At 52.6% G+C, this 25,283-nt stretch overlaps 2 protein-coding genes across 5 annotated transcripts in view; one reads left to right on the plus strand and one right to left on the minus strand.

Moving 5' to 3' along the window:
- The window catches only part of csnk2b (casein kinase 2, beta polypeptide), a 296,247-nt gene that overhangs the window by 239,065 nt on the left and 31,899 nt on the right, over nt 1-25,283 (minus strand). The window lies entirely within an intron of this gene.
- The window catches only part of LOC144496728 (suppressor APC domain-containing protein 2-like), a 52,208-nt gene continuing 36,284 nt past the window's right edge, over nt 9,360-25,283 (plus strand). For 2 of the 4 annotated variants that reach the window (XM_078217233.1, XM_078217231.1), the window contains exons 1-2: nt 9,360-9,481; nt 9,900-10,423. In XM_078217233.1, the coding sequence (XP_078073359.1) occupies nt 10,057-10,423 (367 nt within the window). In that variant the 5' untranslated portion in view covers nt 9,360-9,481; nt 9,900-10,056. Of the gene's footprint in view, nt 9,482-9,706; nt 10,424-25,283 lie in introns of those variants that run through there. The other 2 variants (XM_078217232.1, XM_078217230.1) reach the window with 2 other exon arrangements.

Genomic DNA, 25,283 nt, shown 5'->3' on the forward strand with positions numbered 1-25,283 from the left:
TCTTCCACCTTCTTCCTTCGAGAAAAAGATACAAAAGTCTGAGGTCACGTACCAACCAACTCAAGAACAGCTTCTTCCCTGCTGCTGTCAGACTTTTGAATGGACCTATCTCGCATTAAGCTGATCTTACTCTACACCCTAGCTATGATTGTAACACTACATTCTGCACTCTCTCCTTTCCTTCTCTATGAACGGTATGCTTTGTCTGTACAGCGCACAAGAAACAATACTTCTCACCAATACATGAGACAATAATAAATCAAACCAAACCAAATCAAATCCCTCTATCTCAACACGATACTCATGCTCTCTCTCATCATCCCCCTTGACACCTTTAGAATCTAGAAATTCATTTTTTTCCTTCTTAAATACATTCATTGACTTGGCTTCCACAGCTTTCTGAGGTAGAAAATTCCACAGGTTCTCCACCCTCTGAACGAAGAAGTTTCCCCTCATCTCAGTCCTAAATGGCCCACCCTGCATCCTGAGACTGTGGCCCCTTGATCTAGACCCTCCTCCCAGCCAGAGGAAACAATATCCCTGCGTCCAGTCTGTCCAGCCCTGTCAGAATTTTATACATTCCAATGAGATCCCCTCTCATTCTTCTGAACTCCAGTCAATGCAGGCCCAGTTGACCCAATCTTTCCTGGAATGACATTCCTGCCACCCCAGGATTCAGTCTGGTGAACCTTCGCTGCACTGCCTCTATGGCAAGTGTATCCTTTCTTAGATGGCACTGTACATAGCACGCCTGCCTCACAGAGCCAGGTCCCGGGTTCGATTCCTGGCTTGGGTCAGTGTCTGTGCGGAGTCTGTATGCTCTCCCCGTGTCTGCGTGGGTTTCCTCCAGGTGCTCCGGTTTCCTCCCACATTCCAAGGATGCGCAGGTTAAGTGGATTGGCCAGGCTAAATTCTCCCTCAGTGTCCCAAGATGTGTAAGTTAGGTGGATTGGCCATGCTAAATTGCTCCTTAGTGTTCAAAGATGTGCGGGTTAGGTGGATTGGCCGTGCTAAATTGCTCCTTAGTGTTCAAAGATGTGCAGGTTAGGGGGATTGGCCATGCTAAATTGCCCCTTAGTGTCCAAAGATGTGCAGGTTAGGGGGATTGGCCATGGTGAATTGACCCTTAGTGTCCAAAGATGTGTACATTATGTGGATTGGCCATGCTAAATTGCCCCTTAGTGACCAAAGCTACAATGATTCCAGTGTTTAATATCATAGAAGCCTACAGTGCAGAAGGAGGCCATTCGGCCCATCGAGCCTGCACCAACCGCAATCCCACCCAGGCCCTATCGCCTTAACCCCATGCATTTGCCCTAGCTAGTCCCCCTGACACTATGGGGCAATTTAGCATGGCCAATCCACCTAACCTGCACATCTGTAGACTGTGGAAGGAAACCGTAGCACCTGGTGGAAACCCATGCAGACACGGGGAGAATGTGCAAACTCCACACAGACAGTGACCCAAGCTGGGAATCGAACCCAGGTCCCTGGTGCTGTGAGGCAGCAGTGCTAACCACTGTGCCACCGTGCTGCCCCAAAGATGTGTAGGGTTCGGTGGATTGGCCATGGGAAATTACCCCTTGGTGTCCATAAGTGTACATAGTAAGAAGTCTCACCCCAGTCCAACACCGGCATCTCCACACCAGTCCATAAGTGTGCCAGTTAGGTGGATTTGCCAAGGTAAATGTGTGGGGTTTTGGGGATAGCGTTAGAGGCTCTTTTAGAGAGTTAGTGCAGACCTGATGGCCTCCTTCTGCACTGAAGTGATTCTATGGTGATGCAGCGTTCGATAGCTGAGGCAGGGGGAATTCGGGTTGTGGGCAGCACACACACAGTAGACTTCCGCCTGGATGGCATTACTCAATAGTGCCGGATATCTATGGGGGAAGTGTGCTGTCATGTGCTGAGGTGGAAGTGGGCGTTCTGCGTGACCATGTGTCACCCGAGCTGCTGAACCTGGCCAACAGGCCCTTCCTATTTTAATAAACCGTTTTGTTTTTTCTAATTATAGACAATGAGTAACTTCAGTTATTGTGGCTGGAATAATCCTGACCAACATGGAGAATGGAAATCACTGTCGGATATTTCTCTGAGGAAGAGGTGGGGGTGGGGTGGGGGTGGGGTGGGGTGGTGGGTTGGTGGGGGTGATGGGGGGTGGGATAGGGGTGGATGGGGGGGGTGGGGTGGGGTGGGGATGTTGGGGGTGTTGGGGGTGGTGGGGGGTGGGGTGGTGGGTTGGTGGGGTGATGGGGGGTGGGATAGGGGTGGATGGGGGTGGTGGGGGGTGGGGTGCGGTGGGGATGTTGGGGGTGTTGGGGGTGGTGGGGTGGGGGTGTGGGTGGGGTGTGGGTGGGGTGTGGGTGGGGTGGGGTAGGGTGGTGGGTTGGTGGGGGTGATGGGGGGTGGGATAGGGGTGGATGGGGGTGGTGGGGGGTGGGGGTGGTGGGAGGGTGGGGTGGGGGTTGTGGGGGTGGTGGGGGGTGGGGTTGGGGGGTGGGGGGGGTGGGTGTGGTGGGGGGATGGGGTGGGGTCGGGGGTGGGGTCGGGGGTGGGGGGTGGGTGGAGGTGGTGGGGTGGGTGGGGTGGGGGGTGGGGTGGGGGTTGTGGGGGTGGGGTCGGGGGGTGGGGGGGTGGGCGTGGTGGGGGGATGGGGTGGGGTTGGGTGTGGTGGGTGGGTGGAGGTGGTGGGGTGAGTGGGGTGGGTGGGGTGGGGGGTGGGGTGGGGGTGGGGGGTGGGGGTGGGGTGGGGGTGGGGGGTGGGGGTGGGGTGGGGGTGGTGGGTGGGGTGGGGTGGGGATAGGGGGTGGGGTGGGGGTGGGTGGGGGTGGGGGGTGGGGAGGTGGGGATGGTGGGGAGGTGGGGGTGGTGGGGAGGTGGGGTGGTGGGGGTGGTGGGGTTGGGGTTGGGGAGGGCTGGTGGGGAGCCTGAGAACGAGCGATGCTAACGCTGAGGAACTGAATGTGTTGCTGTAAAGGGTCAAACAGACAGCACGGTGACACAGTGGTTATCACTGCTGCCTCACAGCGCCAGGGACCCGGGTTCACTGCTGCCTCACAGCGCCAGGGACCCGGGTTCACTGCTGCCTCACAGCGCCAGGGACCCGGGTTCACTGCTGCCTCACAGCGCCAGGGACCCGGGTTCACTGCTGCCTCACAGCGCCAGGGACCCGGGTTCACTGCTGCCTCACAGCGCCAGGGACCCGGGTTCACTGCTGCCTCACAGCGCCAGGGACCCGGGTTCACTGCTGCCTCACAGCGCCAGGGACCCGGGTTCACTGCTGCCTCACAGCGCCAGGGACCCGGGTTCACTGCTGCCTCACAGCGCCAGGGACCCGGGTTCACTGCTGCCTCACAGCGCCAGAGACCCGGGTTCACTGCTGCCTCACAGCGCCAGGGACCCGGGTTCACTGCTGCCTCACATCGCCAGGGACCCGGGTTCACTGCTGCCTCACAGCGCCAGGGACCCGGGTTCACTGCTGCCTCACAGCGCCAGGGACCCGGGTTCACTGCTGCCTCACAGCGCCAGGGACCCGGGTTCACTGCTGCCTCACAGCGCCAGGGACCCGGGTTCACTGCTGCCTCACAGCGCCAGGGACCCGGGTTCACTGCTGCCTCACAGTGCCAGGGACCCGGGTTCACTGCTGCCTCACAGTGCCAGGGACCCGGGTTCACTGCTGCCTCACTGCGCCAGGGACCCGGGTTCACTGCTCCCTCACAGCGCCAGGGACCCGGGTTCACTGCTCCCTCACAGCGCCAGGGACCCGGGTTCACTGCTGCCTCACAGCGCCAGGGACCCGGGTTCACTGCTGCCTCACAGCGCCAGGGACCCGGGTTCACTGCTGCCTCACAGCGCCAGGGACCCGGGTTCCATTCCCGGTGGCACAGTGGTTAACACTGCTGCCTCACAGCGCCAGGGACCCGGGTTCGATTCCCGGCTTGGGTCACTGTTTGTGTGGAGTTTGCACATTCTCCCTGTGTCTGCCTGGATTTCCTCCGGGTGCTCCGGTTTCCTCCCCAAGTCCAAAGATGTGCTGGTTGGGTGCATTGGCCGTGCTAAATTCTCCCTCAGTGTACCCGAACAGGTGCCGGAGTGTGGCGACTAGGGGATTGTCACAGTAACTTCATTGCAGTGTTAATGTAAGCCTAGTTGTGACACTAATAAATAAACTTAAGCTTAAACCTCATGTGCCCGAAGTTTTGGTAAAATCAGGCCCAATATCTCTGGAATCAATCTGGTGAACCTCCTCTGAAATCTCTCCAATGTGACTACATCCTCCCTCAATGAGGGACCAAAACTGTGCAGAATAACCCAGGTGTTGCCTCACTAATGTCTTGTACAGCTGCAGCAAGACTTCCCAGCTTTTATACTCAATTCCTTTAGCAATAAATGCCAAGATTACATTTGATTTCCTTATTACCGACTGTCCCTGCGTACTAGCTTTCAGTGATTCATGCACTAAGACACCCAGATCCCTCTGCACCAAAGCACTCCAATGTTCCTATCCATTTAGATAATAATTTATCTTTGTATTTTTCCTACTAAAATGGATAACCTCCCACTTATCCACTCCTGCCTACATTTTGCCCCAAACACTTGAGAGGTGTTCCGGTTTCCTCCCACAGTCGAAAGATGTGCTGGTTAGGTTGATTGGCCATGCTAAATTGACCCTAGTGCCAGTGGGTTAGCACGGTAAATATGTGGGGTTGTGTGAATAGGGCCTGGGTGGGATTGTGGTCGGTACAGACTCGATGGGCCGAATGACCTCATTCTGCACTGTAGGGATTCTATGATTCTATGTTTGAGATGCTTTGAGACGTTATTTAAAATCCTAAGGGCATCATATAAATACATGCATGTTCCCCGTCTCTTGTTAGTATCTCATTCTGCACTGGGAGTTTCTTCCTCAGTCCGCTTACATTGGCCAACAGGGGGTGTTGTTGTGCTTCCCAATGAGCTAAATGAAGTCCCTCGACATTGTTGGTGAGCGGTCGGGATACAGCTGCTCCTGCACATGAACAGCGTAAGCCATCTGAAACAAAGGTGACGCTGATGGATAAAGCAAAGCTCCACAGACACTCCTGGAACCTGCAGCAATAATTACAGCAGAGAACAGCTCTGCAAAGATAACCTTCTCTACTCTAAATTCCTTTTGAGGCAAAACACTCCCTTAAACATACATAGGGCCCGGTTTTACCAAAGCTTCGCACCCGAAACGGGTGTGAAATCGCAGTAAAGTTGGGCGTCGGGCCTATACCGCGATCTGCACCCGGGTCCGAGCAGATCGTGGCTTTACCGACACCTGATTCGGGCGCGGGTCCAGCCCGCACCCAAATCGGGCGGCCCGGCGATTTAAATGCATTTGCATGCATTTAAATCGACTTAATGAACCGCGCGCCCAACTCTACCGCCAAATCCCACTTTACCGTCTTCTGGCCCATTCCGCATCCACGCTGTAAGCGACCTGCAAAATAAAAGTCTGAAGTCGTCGCTGCAGCTTCCGAAGAGCGGGGTCAGAGACTGCAACGGCTCTCTGACCCAGGTCATCCTCTGGGGGCAGGGGTGGGGGGGGAGGGGGGAGAGCTGGTGGGAGGAGGGGGCGGGGGCGGGACCCAGATCATCCTCTGGTCGGAGGACGGGGGGGGGGTGGGGGGTCTGCTGCCAGTCTGCGGCCGATCGGTGGGGAGGGAGGGGGCAGGGTATCCGCCGCCAGTTTGCGGGCGATCCCTCCTCTCCACCAGAGGAACGAATCCCTCCTGCCGGAGTGGACGTGCGGCCATGCCATTCCACCAAACCTTCAGGATGAAGCGATTCCTCGCTAAGAAGATGAAGCAGAACCGGCCGATTCCACAGTGGATCCGCATGAAAACCGGCAACAAGATCAGTACAAGTCCAAGAGGAGACACTGGAGAAGGACCAAGCTGGGCCTGTAAAGGGATACACCATCACTGGTACACTACCAGCCACAGATTACTCTTCCCTGCAGGGGCAAGAGTGTGGGAGAGATGGCTGTGGCTGGTAGTGTACCAGTGATGGTGCATCCCTTTACAGGCCCAGCTTGGTCCTTCTTCAGTGTCTCCTCTTGGACTTGTACTGATCTTGTAGCCGGTTTTCATGCGGATCCACTGTGGAATCGGCCGGTTCTGCTTCATCTTCTTAGCGAGGAATCGCTTCATCCTGAAGGTTTTGTGGGATGGCATGGCCGCACGTCCACTCCAGCAGGAGGGATTCATTCCTCTGGTGGGGAGGAGGGATCGCCTGCAGAGTGGCAGCGGACCCCCCTGCCCCCTCCCTCCTCACCTATCGGCCGCAGACTGGCAGCGGACCCCCTCCCGACCAGAGGATGATCTGGGTCCCGCCCCCCCTCCTCCTCCCACCCACACCCCCCTCCCCTCACACCGCCCCCCTCCTCCCCCCCCTTCCCCCCCCCCCCCCCCCCCCCCCCCCCCGACCAGAGGATGATCGTCTGAGAGCCGCTCTCTCCACTTTGTGCTTTTTTTTTCTCCCCACCCGGGCGCGCTCTGTCAGATTGTTTTTGAACTGCGCATGCGCAGTTCAGAGCTCCGATCGGTCCGCCAGCGCTAAACCCCGGCCACAGCGCGAATCGGACTGGAGCCGTCAAAACACGTATGGGCGCGCTGGAAAGAGGATTCCAGGCGCAGATCTATTTGATGCCCGGATTCGGCACTCAGACTCAAAATGGTAAAATCAGGCCCATAGAATCATTGAATCCCTACAGGAAGGAGGCCATTCGGCCCATCGAGCCTATGGAATCCATACAGTGCAGAAGGAGGCCATTCGGCCCATCAAGCCTATGGAACCCCTGCAGTGCAGAAGGAGGCAATTTGGCCAATCGAGCCTGTAGAATCCCTACACTGCAGAATGAGGTCATTTGGCCCATCGAGTCTGCACTGACTACAATCCCACCAAGGCCCTATTCCCGTAACCCTGCTAACCCCCTGACACTGAGGGGCAATTTAGCGTGGCCAATCAACCTAACCCGCACATCTTTGGAGCGTGGGAGGAAACTGGAGTACCTGGAGGAAACCCACGCAGACGCGAGGGCGAACACGCAGACTGCACACAGACAGTCACCCAAGGCCGGAATTGAACCTGGGTCTCTGATGCTGTGAGACAGCCATTCAAAACACTGTGTCAACGAGATACATGTTTATTTAGTACTACCTCCCAACCCCTGCGCCCACACCTTGTCCCTATGTGCATCCCCACCCAGGTTTATTTTCTGAGGAAAGCATGGTGTATTATGTGTGAAATACAGAAACATGGAAGGAGAGTAGCAGGAAAGGCCATTCGGCCCTTCGAGCCTACTCCGCCATTCAACATGATCATGGCTGATCCTCTATCTCAACACCATACTCCCATATTCTCCCCATACCCCTTTGACACCATTAGAGTCTAGAAATCTATTTCCTTCTGAAATACATTCAGTGACTTGGCCTCCACAGCTTTCTGTGGTAGAGAATTCCACAGGTTCTCCATCCTCTGAGTGAAGACGTATCTCCTCATCTCAGTCCTAAATGGCCTCCCCTGTATCCTGAGACTGTGAGCCCTTGTTCTCGACCTCACCCCCACCCCTCCAGCCAGAGGAAACAACATCCCTGTATCCAGTCTGTCCAACCCTGTCAGAATTTTATATCTTTCTATGAGATCCCCACTCATTCTTCCAAGCTCCAGTGAATACAGGCCCAGTTGACCCAATCTCTCCTCATACGACACTCCCGCCATCCTAGGAATCAGTCTGGTGAATCTTCATTGCAATCCCTCTATGGCAAGTGCATCCTTTCTTAGATAAGGAGACCAAAACTCAATGCTCCAGGTGTTGTCTCACCAAGATCCTGTTTAACTGCAGAAGCATGACTATGTTAGGAGTAATCTCCTTATCAAGTCAATCATTCGGCTCTTTTGCTTACCGACTTAAATCTGATTGTTAAATATTCAATTTGATGGCATACAGAGACTTCCTCCAAGGCCATTCCCCCTCATTATCTCTCTAACCTTCTCCAGCTCTATCTCAGCTACTCCTGCTAGCTCACCAGAACTTTGCAGATTTTAATTACTCCAATATTCACAAATGTACCAACCACTGCCAAGGCCGCTAATTGCAGAATTTGATCTCTAAATCTCTCCGTGTCTTTACAATTCTCTTCTTTTGAAGCTCCCCCTAAACCAGCTCATGTGTACGGTGGCACAGTGGTTGGCACTGCTGTCTCACATCACCAGAGATTCAGGTTCCATTCCGGTCTCGGGTGATTATCTGTGTGGAGTTTGCATGTTCTCCCCGTGTCTGCGTGGATTTTTTCCAGGTGCTCCGGTTTCCTTCCACAGTCTATCGATGTGTAGGTTAGGTGGATTGGCCATGCTAAATTATCCCTTAGTGTCCAAAGATGTGCAGGTTAGGTGGATTGTCTATGCTAAATTGTCCCTTAGTGTCCAAAGGTCGGTTAGGGGGATTAGTAGGGTACATTTGTGGGGTTACAGGAATAGGGTAGTGGATAGGGCCTGGATAAGATGATCTGTCAGAGTGTTGGTGCAGACTCAATGGGCCAAATGGCCTCCTTCTGCACAGTAGGAATTCTATGGGATCTATGCCCCCCGGTTATCAACAGGACACACAGTGAGTGAGTATCAAATTATTAATCTATTTAATATTAAAACAGCAGCAACTAGATACAGTGTGTATCAGATTGTTAAGATACTTATTACATAAAGAGATAGCAGGAACTGGACAGTGTGTGTGAATCTCAGATTATTAAGATATCTATACCTTGATGACATTTATATTTCATTTTACAGCTCTGTGTTCACTGATACGCCTCGCTGTCACTGGCAATCTGTCTTTGTCAGTTGCGATTTCCCATCTCAGTCTCAGTGTTTGTTTGTGTCCCAGATTGAGCTGTGTAAATCCGCACACACCCATACAGAGAGATTTATGCTGCCTGTCTCTCTCCACCCAGCATTTATCCCCTTGCTAAAAGTAGGAGTGTTGTGTATGTAACGTGAGGCTGGTTTTACCTTCTCTCCACTCTGTGTGTGTGTGTGTGTGTGTGTCTGTGTGTGTGTGTGTCAGAGGGTTTATTGTTGTGAGTGGGGTCTGTGTGTGTGTGTGTGAATGTGTGTGTGTGTCAGAGGGTTTATTGTTGTGAGTGGGGTCTGTGTGAGTCTGTGTGTGTGTCAGAGGGTTTATTGATGTGAGTGGGGTCTGTGTGTGTGTGTGTCAGAGGGTTTATTGATGTGAGTGGGGTCTGTGTATGTGTGTGTGTGTGTCAGAGGGTTTATTGATGTGAGTGGGATCTTTGTGAGTGTGTGTGTGTGTGTGTCAGCGGGTTTATTGTTGTGAGTGGGGTCTGTGTGAGTGTGTGTGTGTGTGTCAGAGGGTTTATTGATGTGAGTGGGGTCTGTGTGAGTGTGTGTGTGTGTGTCAGAGGGTTTATTGATGTGAGTGGGGTCTGTGTGAGTGTGTGTGTGTGTCAGAGGGTTTATTGATGTGAGTGGGGTCTGTGTGTGTGTGTGAGAGGGTTTATTATGTGAGTGGGGTCTGTGTGTGTGTGTGTCAGAGGGTTTATTGATGTGAGTGGGGTCTGTGTGTCAGAGGGTTTACTGATGTGAGTGGGGTCTGTGTGTGTGTGTGTCAGAGGGTTTATTGATGTGAGTGGGGTCTGTGTGTCAGAGGGTTTATTGATGTGAGTGGGGTCTGTGTGTCAGAGGGTTTATTGATGTGAGTGGGGTCTGTGTGAGTGTGTGTCAGAGGGTTTATTGATGTGAGTGGGGTCTGTGTGTGTGTCAGAGGGTTTATTGATGTGAGTGGGGTCTGTGTGTCAGAGGGTTTACTGATGTGAGTGGGGTCTGTGTGTGTGTGTCAGAGGGTTTATTGATGTGAGTGGGGTCTGTGTGTGTGTGTCAGAGGGTTTATTGATGTGAGTGGGGTCTGTGTGAGTGTGTGTGTGTGTCAGAGGGTTTATTGATGTGAGTGGGGTCTGTGTGAGTGTGTGTGTGTTAGAGGGTTTATTGTTGAGTTTCTTTCTGTGTGTGTCAGGGATGGAGAACGCTGATCAGTCCCAGCCCCAGCCTCGCTGCCTGCCCCGCACCTTCCTGCTCAGCCTTCGCACCCTCTTCGACATCCTGGACCAGGAGGGACTGGGCTCGGTGGAGCTGCGGGAGATCGAGAGCCGCTGGCCGGGCGAAGGGAGCCGGCAGCCGGCGCTGCCGCCTGGCTTGTTGCCCTGCCTGCGGCGTGCCGCAGCGCCGGGCGGGCGGCTCACCTTCCCCCGGCTGCTGGCCGGCATCAGGACGGCGCTGCGGGAGGACAGCCCCGGAGAGGGGCTGCAGGTACGAGCAGAGAACCGGGACACTGCGGCCGGGGAGACAGGCAAGTCGGCCAGAGACCACAGGACATGGTCAGGAGGTGAGTATCAGAGAGTTCCCTAAATTCATCCACAGGGATGTAGCAGAGAACAGCAAGTGTACAGAGTTTAATATATTTAATATAGAACAGCAACTTTACACAGAGTTTAATATATTTAACATTCAATCAGCAACAACTGTACACAGAGTATCAGATTATTAATAGAGGTTAGAGTCATAGAGGTTTACAGCATGGAAACAGACCCTTCGGCCCAACCTGTCCATGCTGTCCAGCTTTTAACCACAAAGTTAGTCCCAATTGCCCACAGTTGGCCCATATCCCTCTATACCCATTGTACCCATGTAACTGTCTAAATGCTTTTTAAAAGACAAAATTGTACCCGCCTCTACTACTACCTCTGGCAGCTTGTTCCAGACACTCACCACCCTCTGTGTGAAAAAAATTGCCCCTCTGCACCTTTTTGAATTTCTCCTCTCTCACTGTAAACCTGTACCCTCTAGTTTTAGATTCCCCTACCTTTGGGAAAAGATGTTGACTATCTAACTCATATATGCCCCCTCATTATTTTATAGACCACTTTAAGACGAGACAGGACTAGTAGATACAGGGAGGATGTTCCCGATGGTGGGGGGAGTCCAGAACCAGGGGTCACAGTCTGAGGATTCAGGGTAGATCATTTGGATGGAGATGAGGAGACATTTCTTCACCCAAAGAGTGGTGAGCCTGTGGATTTCATTACCACAGGAAGTAGTTAATGACAAAACATTGAATGTATTCAAGAGGCGGCTGGATATAGCACTTGGGGCGAATGGGATCAAAGGTTATGGGGAGAAAGCAGGATTAGGCTATTGAGTTGGATGATCAGCCATGATCGTAATGAATGGTGGAGCAGGCTCGAAGGGCCAACTGGCCTCCTCCTGTTTCGATCTTCTATGTTTCTATGTAAGATCACCCTTAAGTCTCCTTCGCTTTGGGGAAAAAAGTCCCAGTCTATCCAGCCTCTCCTTACAACTCAAGCCATCAAGTCTCAATAGCATCCTACATCTTTTCTGCACTATTTCTAGTTTAATAATATCCTTTCTATAATAGGGTGACCAGAACTGTACACAGTATTCCAAGTGTGGACTTAGCAATGTCTTGTACAACTTCAACAAGACGTCCCAACTCCTATATTCAATGTTCTGACCAATGAAACCAAGCATTCCGAATGCCTTCTTCACCATATATAATATTAAAACAGCAGCAATGTGACACAGAGTGTCAGATTATTCATATATTTTATTCAGAAACAGCAACAGAGCAGAATGTGCGATTTTAACAATTGAAAACGCTTTTGAAATTCATGGAGCTATGGGAGGGTGAGAATAATTTGATTCAGAGAGTGAGGAACACATTGTTAATAATGACAGTCTGACAATAGTCAGTGGAAATTCACCATGAATATTTATCAACTGGATTAATGTGTTAAAGAAAGCTATTCTAACTGTGAGCTGGTTCTTTTCATATTTTCCCCTGTCCATTCTGAGGTTCTCTTGCTCTCTCACTTTTTCAATCTCTGTTCCTCTCTCTTTACCTCTCTTGTTTGGTCTATCCCACTCTCTTTATTGGTCTATCTTTCCTTCTCTCTCTCTCTCTCTCTATCTATCTATGTCTCTCCTGATATGAATGCAGTGTACTGACTGACTTCATCCCCTGGGGCGGGGGGTGGGGGGGAGGAGGGGGGTGGGGGGCGGAGGTACAGACTCTGTTGTTGACTCACTAAATGTCATCCCCGTTCAGCAGCGGCCCAGAGCGTTGACATGCATTGTTCATCCGTGCACAGATACACAGCTCCGCTTGGCGAGATTTGGAAATACTCCAATCCGATGCAGCAGCTGTTTTATCTTTTGATTTTTTTTGTGGAGAGGGGGCAGTGGGAGAGGGGAGGGAGTTTACACGACATTTGGTGCACATCACTAACCCAGAGAAGGCCGTTTTTGATTTGATTTGATTTATTATTGTCACATGTATTGGATACAGTGAAAAGTATTGTGCACTATACAGACAAAGCATACCATTCATAGAGAAGGAAAGGAGAGAGTGCAACTTCAGCAGAGAGGGATTTCAAATGGATGGGAACCTCAGCAAAAACAAACCTTCGGTGCCAAGGGGATAGAGAAGGGGAATGGGTCTGACTGCGGAGAGTATGGGCTTGACGGGCCGAGTGGCCTCCTTCTGGACCATCATGACTCAATGGCCTATTTTTCGTGTGGGCTCAGGTGGACTGGAGTGTGGGGGGAGCAGTGCCAAGGGGCCATGCGGGGTGGGAGGGGGGAGCTTCCGCTGGGGAGATCCATGGGGCTGGACGGGATGTTCCCCCTGTGTCCATGGCAAGGATTCCCTTCCCCCCCCCCATGGGGACTGGGTTCCCAGTGTGCACAAGGGAATCCCTGGGTGGGATTTTCCGGCCACACTCGTCCCAAAATGGGAAAATCCTGCCCTTGGTCAACGGACCTGTCCATGGTCCACCCATCGGCCTCTCTGATTGCTGCGAAGGGCGGAATGGGAGAATTCACCGCTCTGTGTCTGTGAGGGGGGGTTCTATGTTTTGATTCTCAGTGCTGGAGGTGGGAGTACCCGGCAAAGAGAGTGCCCGAATTCTAGAAAGCCGTCGTTGCTCAACATTTCTTTTCTTCAAAGTGCTGGAAAATATGGCAGGAAAAGGCGGCATTGCGGCTAACCTTCCGCACACCGCTTTTCTCAACTGAGCCAACACTTGCGGGAGGGGTAGGAACAAAATTGGAACACTCCGCCCAACGGGTTGGCTTCTCTGCGTGTTTTGGGCGCCATAGTAGACTGTGTGAGGGTTGTAACAGGACTGACTGTGTTCTCCAATTGCAGCCCGGCTCCCAACTATGTTTAATACCCCCTTAAGTTTTACCCTTCCCCCCTCCACCCCCCATACCCCCTCATATTACCCAAGCCATCCCATCATCCCTCAAGTCACCATGCCTCCCCAATGCCCCCCCCCCCCAAATGCTCCCATGTATTCTCCACTGAGACTCACACTGTAAGCACTATTTTCAGTCCTTGGGAGCTATGCAAAAGCAACAGGAGCGATTTTAAAATCGTTATTTTAAAAAAAGTAAACTCTAACAATCTAATAAAACCCTGAATTTAAATGCGCTGGGCGGGGATTTTCCAGCCCTTCCCACCAGCTGGATCTTCCGGTTCTGCTGAAGGCGACCCACCCAGTGGCTCGTTCCCCAGTGGCAAGCCATGCAAAATGCCATAAATGCTACTGGGGGGAGCGGGGTGGGGCGGGATTTGGAAAAGCGCACCCAATACCTTTGCTACTGGAAAAAAGCTACTCCAGTGAAAAATAATGTGTAATTCTTTGAGTCTCTAATACATTTGTAAGCAACCTAACGTACCACATCAAAGGCACCCAAGGCTTTCCTGACAAGACAAATGGCCAGATGAAAATGACGCAGGGTCAGGAAGGCAGAGGAAAGCAATTTTCCAGGACGTTTCACACCTCCACTGGGAGAGGAAATCCCAAGCGTATGATTCGATCATTGTCAGACAGGTTATAAAATCAGCATCCACCTGATCCTGTGGGAATCTGGCCTGGCGTATTAAGTTATTCTTATATATCTTCATTCACAACATTTATTGCCCTTGAGACCAAGGTGGTGAGTGATTTCTTTGAACCATTGTACAGGATACAGCGCTGTTAGGAAGGGAGTTCCAGGATTAATGAACCCTCTCGCCAAAGAGTGAGAAGAAAATCATAGAATCGTTACTGTGCAGAAGGAGGCCATTCAGCCCATCGAGTCTGCACTGACTCAGCTTCATTACCCAAGCCCTATACCCGTAATCCCATGTATTTACTCCACTAGTCCCCCTTAATCTGCACAATTTAGTATGGCCAATCCACCTAACCTGCCCATCTTTGGACACTAAGGGGCAATTTAGCATGGCCAATCCACCCTAACCTGCCCATCTTTGGACACTAAGGGACAATTTAGCATGGCCAATCCAGCTAACCTGCACATCTTTGGGCACTAAGGGACAATTTAGCATGGCCAATCCACCCTAACCTGCACATCTTTAGACACTAAGGGGCAATTTAACATGGCCAATCCCCCTAACCTGCACATCTTTGGACACTAAGGGACAATTTAGCATAGCCAATCCACCTAACCTGCACATCTTTGGGCACTAAGGGGCAATTTAGCATGGCCAATCCACCTAACCTGCACATCTTTGGGCACTAAGGGGCAATTTAGCCTGGCCAATCCACCTATCCTGTCCATCTTTGGGCACTAAGGGACAATTTAGCCTGGCTAAGCACTGTGTCGCCGTGCTATCCTAATAAATAAATATGTGACTTCAGACCCAAAGAAATGTGGTTGACTCTTAACTCCCCCTCTCAAATGGCCGAGTGAGACACTCAGTTCAAGGGCAATTAGGGACACGGAATGAATGCTGGCCCAGTCAGTGGGACGCCTGCATCCCGTGAAAGAGTCAAACACACAAGTAATTGAGGTCACGGGTTAATTGATTGTTTTCCAGTCAATGTTTAAGGATCATGAGACTGTATCTGATCCAATCTTCACTGATTTAACCGTATGACCCGACCCAACTGTGCAAATAAAGAGAGCATTTCATCAGCAAAGAACCAGGCGATTTCCTGCACACAACCCAGATATGAATGTTGTTCAGGGGTTATTGGTGGAGAGATTATTGCCGTTCATGACCTGAGGACACCCCAAAGTGCTTCACTATCAAAGATGTACTTTTGAAGCGTAATTATAATGCGGCAAACACAAATTACTGACAGTAGCTCCAGCAAACAGCAATGAGAGCATAACGAGATAGTGGCACAGTGGTTAGCACTGCTGCCCCACTGCGTTAGGGACCCGGGTTCAGTTCCTGGCTTGGGAGACTGCCTGTGTGCACGTTCTCATCGTGTCTGGGTGGGTTTCCACCAGGTGCTCCGGTTTCCTCCCACACTCTAAAGATGTGGATTGACCATGCTAAATTGCCCTTTAGTGTCCAAAGATGTGCAGGTTAGAGAGATTGGCCATGTTAAATTGAGCCTTTGTGTCCAAAGATGTGCAGGTTAGGTGGATTGGCCATGCTAAATTGCCTCTCTATGTCAAAAATGTACAGGTTAGGTGGATTGGTTGTACTAAATTGTGCCTTAGTGTCCAAAGATGTGCAGGTTCGATGGGCCATGGTAAATGCGCGGGGTTACGGTGATAGTGCAGGAGGTGGGCCTGGGTGGGATGCTCTTTCAGAGTGTCGGTGCAGGCTTGAAGGGCCGAATGGTCTCTTTCTGCACCATGGGGATTCTATGGTTCTAAGGAGAACACACCTACTTGCCTTTTGAAATAGGGACGTGGGAACTTATACGTCCCTCGGGGCAAGAAAAGGTTGTTTTAACTCATCCGAAAGGCGGCAACTCTGACAATGCAGCACTCCTTCAGTACTGTACTAGCAATCCAAGGACCCAGGGCAACACTCTGAGGATCCAGATTCCAATCTCACCATGGCTGATGGTGAAAATTGAATTCAATTTTTTTTTTAAATTTGAAATTAAAAGTCTGACGACCATCAAACCATTGTCGATTGTCAAAAAACCCACCTGGTTCACTAATGTCCTTCAAGGAAGGAAATCTGTCATCCTTACCCAGTCTGGCCTACATGTGACTCCAGACCCACAGCAATGTGGGTGACTCTTAACTGCCCTCTGAACTGGCCGAGTGAGACATTCAGTTCAAGGGGCAATAAATGCTTGTCTTGTAACATCCCATGATTATGTTGAAAAAAAAGAACTCTATCACAAACGGCATGTGGCACACTAGTTAGTAAGGCTGCCTCACAGCGCCAGGGACCAGGATTCAATTCACAGCTTGGTGACTGTCTGTGCGGAGTCTACACGTTTTCCTCGTGTCTGTGTGGGTTTCCTCCGGGTGCTCAGGTTTCCTCCCACAGTCCAGATATGTGCAGGTTAGGTGGATTGGCCACGCTAAATTACCCCTTAGTGTCAGGGGGCCCAGCTAGAGTAAATAGATGGGGTTATGGGGATTGGACCTGGGTGGGATTGTGGTCAGTGCGGGCTCGATGGGCCAAACGGCCTCCTTCTGCACTGTAGGGATTCTATGATTCAAACAATGGAAGGGTCTGGGAAGATTAGAACGGAAGAAGGTTCGACAAGTCAGGCTGGTGTCTCACAGCCATCCAACATGTTCTGTTATGAGGGGAACGCTTGGGAAACACTCGTCTGAATCCACAGCCCAGGACAAAAGCAGGGATGTAATGCTGAGGCTTCAATAAAGCTCTGGTCGGACCCCATTTGGAGTATTGTGAGCAATTTTGGGCCTCGTATCTAAGGAAGGATGTGCTATCCTTGGAAAAGGTCCAGAGGAGGTTCACGAGAATGATCCCGGGAATGAAAAGCTTGATGTATGAGGAGCGTTTGAGGACTCTGGGACTGTACTCGTTGGAGTTTAGAAGGATGAGGGGGGATCTCATTGAAACTTACAGGATAGTGCAGGGCCTGAATAGAGTGGGTAAGATAGAAACATAGAGGGATTGAAACTAGAAGCAGGAGCCTGCTCCACCATTCATTTTGATCATGGCTGATTATCAAATTCAATATCCTGATCCCCCCCTTCCCCCCATATCCCTCGATCCCTTTAGCCCCAAGAGCGAAATCTAATTACTTCTTAAAATCACACAACGTTTTGGCCTTGATGTTTCCATTAGTGGGGGAGACGAGGATCCGAGGGCACAGCCTCAGAGTAAAGGGGCGACCCTTTAGAACCGGGATGAGGGATCATAGAGTCATAGAGGTTTACAGCATGGAAACAGGCCCTTCAGCCCAACTTGTCCATGCTGCCCCTTTTTTAACCACTAAGTGAGTCCCAATTGCCCGTGTTTGGCCCATATCCCTCTCTACCCATCGTACCCATGTAACTGTCTAAATGCTTTTTAAAAGACAAAATTGTACCCGCCTCTACTACTACCTCTGGTGTGAAAGAATTGCCCCTCTGGACACTTTTGTATCTTTCCCCTCTCACCTTAAACCTGTGCCCTCTAGGAGGAATTTCTTCAGCCAGAGGATGGTGAATCTGTCATTGCCACAGAGAAGGCCGGGTCATTGAGTGTCTTTAAGACAGAGAGAGGTTCTTGATCAATAAGGGGATCAGAGGTTACGGGGAAAAGGCGGGAGAATGAGGTTGAGAAACTTATCAGGCATGATTGAATGGCAGAGCAGACTCGATGGGCCAAATGGCCTAATTCTGCTCCTATATCTTCTGGTCTTATGGATATCACCGAATGGATTCACTGGGATTACTCTGCCGCATTTGCTTTTGAAATGCAGGATTATGCAGGATCGGCAGCAGATGTCTGAAGGGAGTGAGATTTACATCTGTAATCTTTTGATGATGAACGAGGTCACATTGACTTTACAATAGGCACGTGGACAGCCATTCAGCCCATTGTACCTGCCCTGTGCAACAACCACCATAGAATCCCGACAGTGCAGAAGGAGGCCATTCGGCCCATCGAGTCTGCACCAAACACAATCCCACCCAGACCCTATTCCCGTAAAACCACATATTTGCCCCGCTAATCCCCCTGACACTAGGGTCAATTTAACATGGCTAATCAACCTAACCTGCCCATCTTTGGCCTGTGGGAGGAAACCGGAGCACCCGGAGGAAACCCACGCAGAAAGGAGGAGAAAGTGCAAACTCTGTACAGACAGTGACCCAAGGCCGGAATTGACCCGGTCCCTGACGCTGTGAGGCAGCAGTGAACCCGGGTCCTTGGCGCTGTGAGGCAGCAGTGAACCCGGGTCCTTGGCGCTGTGAGGCAGCAGTGAACCCGGGTCCTTGGCGCTGTGAGGCAGCAGTGCTAACCGCTGTGCCATTAGGCCGCCCATCCAAATGTCTTCAGGATATCCCAAAGTGATACATCCAGTGAAACATTTTCAAACATTGGGGATGCAGCAGGTGGCACAGAAAGCTCCCACAAACAGCACCGGTAATGCACCTGAGCATTGCAACACGCCATACTGACCAGGGGACAATGCTGGGTGAGGGACAAATGTTGCCCAGGTCAGTGGAGCCATCCTCCATCACTGTTCTTCGAGGTGGCTGCAGGCTCCCCCTCCTCCCGACCGGGCCTCAGCTTGACATCTCACCTGATGGACAGAACCTCCGCCAGTGCGGCACTCTCTCGGTACAGCCCTGGATTCTCGGCCCAGACAATGCTCCCATCTCGAAGGCCGCCCTGTTCCTCGCTGCCAGCGAGAATGGAGAATTCAGCGCTCAGTCGAATCTCCATTCACTGCAGCGGGACTGGAGAACTCTGGTCAATGTCTCGGGTCGTGAACCTATGACCTTCTGACTTGGAGGTGAGAGTCTTCCTCACTGAGCCAGGCCTAGATGGGCTAATCAGTCCTGCTCTTCCACCGTCCCTGCGTGACTGGTCAGGTGATGGCAAGGATCAATTATTGGTTATCTCTTCACCACTGAAGGTCATTAACCATTGGACTGATCTGCTGAAATTGTCTGGCCAAATGAGTAGTCACTTTGATCACTTCATTCTTTCAGGGAACTTGTCTGGCATGTTTGGAAATCTCTTCCACCATTGGCAAATACAATCATAGAATCCCGGCAGTGCAGAAAGAGGCCATTCGGCCCATTGAGTCTGCACAGAGCACAATCCCACCCAGGCACAATCTCCATAACCCTTTTACCCTGCTAATCTGCCTGACCATAAGGGGCAATTTAGCATGGCCAATCCCCCTAACCTACACATCTTTGGATACTAAGGGTCACTTTAGCATGGCCAATCCCCCTAACCTACACATCTTTGGACACGAAGGGGCAATTTAGCATGGCCAATCCACCCTAACCTGCACATCTTTGGACACGAAGGGGCAATTTAGCATGGCCAATCCACCCTAACCTGCACATCTTTGGACACGAAGGGGCAATTTGGCATGGCCAATCCACCCTAACCTGCACATCTTTGGACACGAAGGGGCAATTTAGCATGGCCAATCCACCCTAACCTGCACATCTTTGGACACGAAGGGGCAATTTGGCATGGCCAATCCACCTAACCTGCACATCTTTGGACACTAAGGGGAATTTAGCATGGCCAATCCACCCTAACTTGTCAATCGTTGTTTAATTTTCAATCTGTAGTGATTAGACTTTTGTCACCCAGTGTTTTTGAGAGAACTGAGGGACAAACGGGAAGGACATCACAAATTAGCCATGATCTAACTGGTCGCGACAGGATTGATCTGCTGAATGGCCTCTTACTGTTCCTCTATTTCTATGGAAGAGTGTCCCAACCTTATCTCTGAATGCACAAATCTGACAGATCTGTCTTTCCCCATGCCTGGGTTCACTGGGTGCAAGTGCCAAGTTGATATTGAAACCATGCCAGATAATTGTGTATCCACGCCCACCGGAAACTAGATTCAATCAACACAGAAGGGCCTTTGTGTAAAATGCTTTACAACCAGCATGGAAAGAGATTTTCTCAATAACATTTTGCATTGTGTGTCAACATAGTCATGATGTGGAGATGCCGGCGTTGGACTGGGGTAAACACAGTAAGAGGTCTCACAACACCAGGTTAAAGTACAACAGGTTTATTTGGTAGCAAAAGTCACGAGCTTTCGGAGCGCTGCCCCTTCGTCAGATGAATGGGAATTCAATATAGTCCCGGGGGCGGGCGGGGGGGGGGGGGGGGAGGACAGTGTCTGACCCACTGTCCCACCCAGTCCCAGAGGGGGGAAAGGACAGTGTCTGATCCACTGTCCCACCCAGTCCCAGAGGGGGAATGGACAGTGCCTGACCCACTGTCCCACCCAGTCCCAGAGGGTGGAAAGGACAGTGTCTGACCCACTGTCCCACCCAGTCCCAGAGGGGGTAAGGACAGTGTCTGACCCACTGTCCCACCCAGTCCCAGAGGGGGTAAGGACAGTGTCTGACCCACTGTCCCACCCAGTCCCAGAGGGGGAAAGGACAGTGTCTGACTCTCTCTACACCATCTACTTTGAAACTCTCTCTCACCTTTTGGATAAACATACCACATATTCGTTTAGCTCGCAGATAACTTGGGATTGAATTGTGTGCTCCGATCCTTATCTCCTCTGCCCATCCCAGGATCGGAATGAAAACTGTGTTCTTTTAGGGAAGGGTTTCTATGGGAACCGAACTATTTACTGTTCAACACCTTCCCTCCACATGGCTGTGTGCCAACAATAATAATTGCCTTCTTGCCAAACACTTTTTTAAGAACACCCTAACCTTTCAAGTTTCAGTATCTGCTTTCTTGTGGAGTCTCAGCACAATACGGGAGGGTTTGATGCAGCTCCCACTGACAACAGTGGATGTGACTGATGAACCCGTTGCGAGCTTAGTGTGCCTGCTGCCTCAGCTGTTACTGCGTTCAGAGAGAAGACAGACCGACTGATTCATGGGTGCAAAACAATAGCCGATTTAACGGGGTCTGTCACCGTGATGGTGTTGCCTCCGTGTTTAATCTCCTCAGTCGCCGCCACATGCACACACACTCTTCTGTTGCAGCTCCCTGCATCCTGCAATCGAAGCCAAAGTTTAGTCGGATGCGATTGGAATTAACCACTGACGGCTGTACTGTCACATTCCGTCTCTCAGAGTCGCCGCGTTGGCAAATGGTGAAATTTGAATTCAATAAAACTCTGGAATTAAGAATCTACTCATAAAATCATAGAGTCATAGAATCCCCACAGCCATTCGGCCCATCGAGTCTGCACCGACCGCAATCCCACCCAGGCCCTATCCCCATAACCCCATTTATCCGGTTAGTCCCTCTGACACCAGGGATAATTTAGCATGGCCAATCAACCTATCCTGCACATCTTTGGACTGTGGAAGGTACCCGGAAGGAACCCATGCAGACACGGGGAGAACGTGCAAACTCCGCACAGACAGTGACCCAAGCCGGGAATCGAACCTGGGTCTCTGGTGCTGTGAGACAGCAGTGCTAACCACTGTGTCACCGTGTCGTCATGGTACTGATGACCACGAAACCATTGTCGATTGTCGGAAAAACCCATCTGGTTCACTAGTGTCCTTTGGGGAGGGAAATCAGCCGTCCTTATCCGGTCTGGCCTACATGTGACTCCAGAGCCACAGCAACGTGGGTGACTCTTAACTGCCCCCTGAAATGGCTGAGCGAGACACTCAGTTCAAGGGGCAATAAGGCCCAGACAGCAAATCATGAACAAATTTAAAGAAATCCCTGTCCAGACCCCCTCATGATTTTGAACGATCTCCGAGATGCCCCAGACTTGTACTGTAGGAAAACATGGTTGTCTATTAATATACTAAAGTTTAAAATTTATTTATTATTGTCACAAGTAGGCTTACACTGACACTGCAATGGAGTTACTGTGAAAATCCCCGAGTCACCACACTCCAGCGCCTGTTCGGGTTACACTGAGGGAGAATTTAGCACGGCCAATGCACCCTAACCAGCACATCTTTCGGACTGTGGGAGAAAACCAGAGCACCGGAGGAAACCCACGCAGACACGGGGAGAACATGCAGACTCTACACAGACAGTGACCCAAGCCAGGAATCGAACCCAGGACCCCAGCGCTGTGTGGCAGCAGTGAACCCGGGTCCCTGGCGCTGTGAGGCAGCAGTGAACCCGGGTCCCTGGCGCTGTGAGGCAGCAGTGAACCCGGGTCCCTGGCGCTGTGTGGCAGCAGTGAACCCGGGTCCCTGGCGTTGTGTGGCAGCAGTGAACCCGGGTCCCTGGCACTGTGAGGGAGCAGTGAACCCGGGTCCCTGGCACTGTGAGGGAGCAGTGAACCTGGGTCCCTGGCGCTGTGAGGCAGCAGTGAACCCGGGTCCCTGGCACTGTGAGGGAGCAGTGAACCCGGGCCCCTGGCACTGTGAGGGAGCAGTGAACCCGGGTCCCTGGCACTGTGAGGGAGCAGTGAACCTGGGTCCCTGGCGCTGTGAGGCAGCAGTGAACCTGGGTCCCTGGCGCTGTGAGGCAGCAGTGAACCCGGGTCCCTGGCGCTGTGAGGCAGCAGTGAACCCGGGTCCCTGGCGCTGTGAGGCAGCAGTGAACCCGGGTCCCTGGCACTGTGAGACAGCAGTGAACCCGGGTCCCTGGCGCTGTGAGGGAGCAGTGAACCCGGGTCCCTGGGGCTGTGAGGCAGCAGTGAACCCGGGTCCCTGGCGCTGTGAGGCAGCAGTGAACCCGGGTCCCTGGCGCTGTGAGGCAGCAGTGAACCCGGGTCCATGGCGCTGTGAGGCAGCAGTGAACCCGGGTCCCTGGCGCTGTGAGGCAGCAGTGAACCCGGGTCCCTGGCGCTGTGAGGCAGCAGTGAACCCGGGTCCCTGGCGCTGTGAGGCAGCAGTGAACCCGGGTCCCTGGCGCTGTGAGGCAGCAGTGAACCCGGGTCCCTGGCGTTGTGAGGCAGCAGTGAACCCGGGTTCCTGGCGCTGTGAGGCAGCAGTGAACCCGGGTCCCTGGCGCTGTGAGGCAGCAGTGAACCCGGGTCCCTGGCGCTGTGAGGCAGCAGTGAACCCGGGTCCCTGGCGCTGTGAGGCAGCAGTGAACCCGGGTCCCTGGCGCTGTGTGGCAGCAGTGAACCCGGGTCCCTGGCGCTGTGAGGCAGCAGTGAACCCGGGTCCCTGGCGCTGTGAGGCAGCAGTGAACCCGGGTCCCTGGCGCTGTGAGGGAGCAGTGAACCCGGGTCCCTGGCGCTGTGAGGCAGCAGTGAACCCGGGTCCCTGGCGCTGTGAGGCAGCAGTGAACCCGGGTCCCTGGCGCTGTGTGGCAGCAGTGAACCCGGGTCCCTGGCGCTGTGAGGCAGCAGTGAACCCGGGTCCCTGGCGCTGTGAGGCAGCAGTGAACCCGGGTCCCTGGCGCTGTGAGGGAGCAGTGAACCCGGGTCCCTGGCGCTGTGAGGCAGCAGTGAACCCGGGTCCCTGGCGCTGTGAGGCAGCAGTGAACCCGGGTCCCTGGCGCTGTGAGGCAGCAGTGAACCCGGGTCCCTGGCGCTGTGTGGCAGCAGTGAACCCGGGTCCCTGGCGCTGTGAGGCAGCAGTGAACCCGGGTCCCTGGCGCTGTGAGGCAGCAGTGAACCCGGGTCCCTGGCGCTGTGAGGGAGCAGTGAACCCGGGTCCCTGGCGCTGTGAGGCAGCAGTGAACCCGGGTCCCTGGCGCTGTGTGGCAGCAGTGAACCCGGGTCCCTGGCGCTGTGAGGCAGCAGTGAACCCGGGTCCCTGGCGCTGTGAGGCAGCAGTGAACCCGGGTCCCTGGCGCTGTGAGGGAGCAGTGAACCCGGGTCCCTGGCGCTGTGAGGCAGCAGTGAACCCGGGTCCCTGGCGCTGTGAGGCAGCAGTGAACCCGGGTCCCTGGCGCTATGAGGCAGCAGTGAACCCGGGTCCCTGGCGCTGTGAGGGAGCAGTGCTAATCACTGTTCCGCCGTGCTGCAGTGATCAGCGTAGAATCATTTCAGGGGCAACTCTATAAATGCTCAGGGAGAAAGTAATGGACGAAGATGCTGATCAAATGAGCTAAAGTCAGGCGAATGGAGTCTTGTGTCGGAGCATTGATCTGATGGGCCGAATGGCCAGTTTCTCATTCTACATAATACCTCAGTAGGCAGACTTTCATTTGAATAGCACCTGTCATGGCCTCTGGAAGTCCTGAAGCTCTTTGTACCCAGTGAGCTGCTCTCGCAGAGTTGCCAAGGCTTTAGCCAGATTTAAAAAATTTTACACAGAACGCTGTCACTGACAGTGAGATGATGATGACCTGTCCTGGTGCTGCGTTCAGGCGCGGGGGTTTAAGAACCTGAACCCACCGCACTCTGACTGCTGTGACGGAGCTGAGGGAACGGCAGACACCTCCCGAGGACGGAGGGAAGGAAGGGGGGAAACGAGGGAGGAGGGAAGGGGGTTGTCCAGACTCGTGAGTGAGAGTGTGTTTCTATTTCCCCTTGTTTGATCAGGCCACAGGCTTCTGTGCAACATTCTGAACAATCCCCTGACAATCTGCTTAACTGCCGCATTGGGCTTAGCACAGCAGAAAAGATAATCCCCTCCTGCCGAGGGAGGAGAGGGGGGGACGGGGGACGGGGGAGCCATGAGCTTTTTGCCAGCAATGTATTAAAGCTGTGGCAATGTGCTCGGACTGATGGCTGTAATAGGAACGCAGGCAGGGGAGGAGGCCATTCAGCCCCTCAGGCCCGTTCCGTCCTTCAGTGCCAACTGCAGTTGGGCCACTGACCTTCCTCCACTTATTTCCCATTTCCCTTGTGGTGGTTGTCTGAGCTGGAATCCCGGGTCGGCCCAGCGTCAGTTACTGTTTCCCGCAGAGAATTCCGGACGCCCTCTTGTGTTTGGCCGGAGTCTTTCCAAATTTCTCTCCTGATTCTCTCAGGGCAGGATTTTCCTGCCCTTCCCGCCAGCAGGATCTTCCAGTCCTGTTGAAGACAACCCACCAACCGCCCCAGTCCCTACATGTCTTCCAGGTATCTTCTACTCCAGAGAGGACTCCACCCCCTGGGGTGATCACCCACTCTCAGTCCCAACTGGGTCTCTCAAGCCATGTGATTCTCTTCTGCTGGGTTGCCCTTGAAGGGACGCTCCCCACAATTGCCACACGTTCATTTGTAGAAAAAATATGGTGCTGAAGGAGGCCATTCGGCCCAACCCGTCTGTGTCAGCAGAGAACACCTACTCCCGCTTTCCTGCTCCCGATCCTCAGCTCTGGGCCTGTTCAAGTGGATATCCAAGTGTTTTATGGTGTTTAAATTCTGTGATGGTTGCTGCCTCTGCCACCCTGTCGAGAAATGAGTTCCAGATCCCTG

This window comes from Mustelus asterias, chromosome 8 (genome assembly GCF_964213995.1).
Source record: "Mustelus asterias chromosome 8, sMusAst1.hap1.1, whole genome shotgun sequence".
NCBI classification, from domain to species: domain Eukaryota; kingdom Metazoa; phylum Chordata; class Chondrichthyes; order Carcharhiniformes; family Triakidae; genus Mustelus; species Mustelus asterias.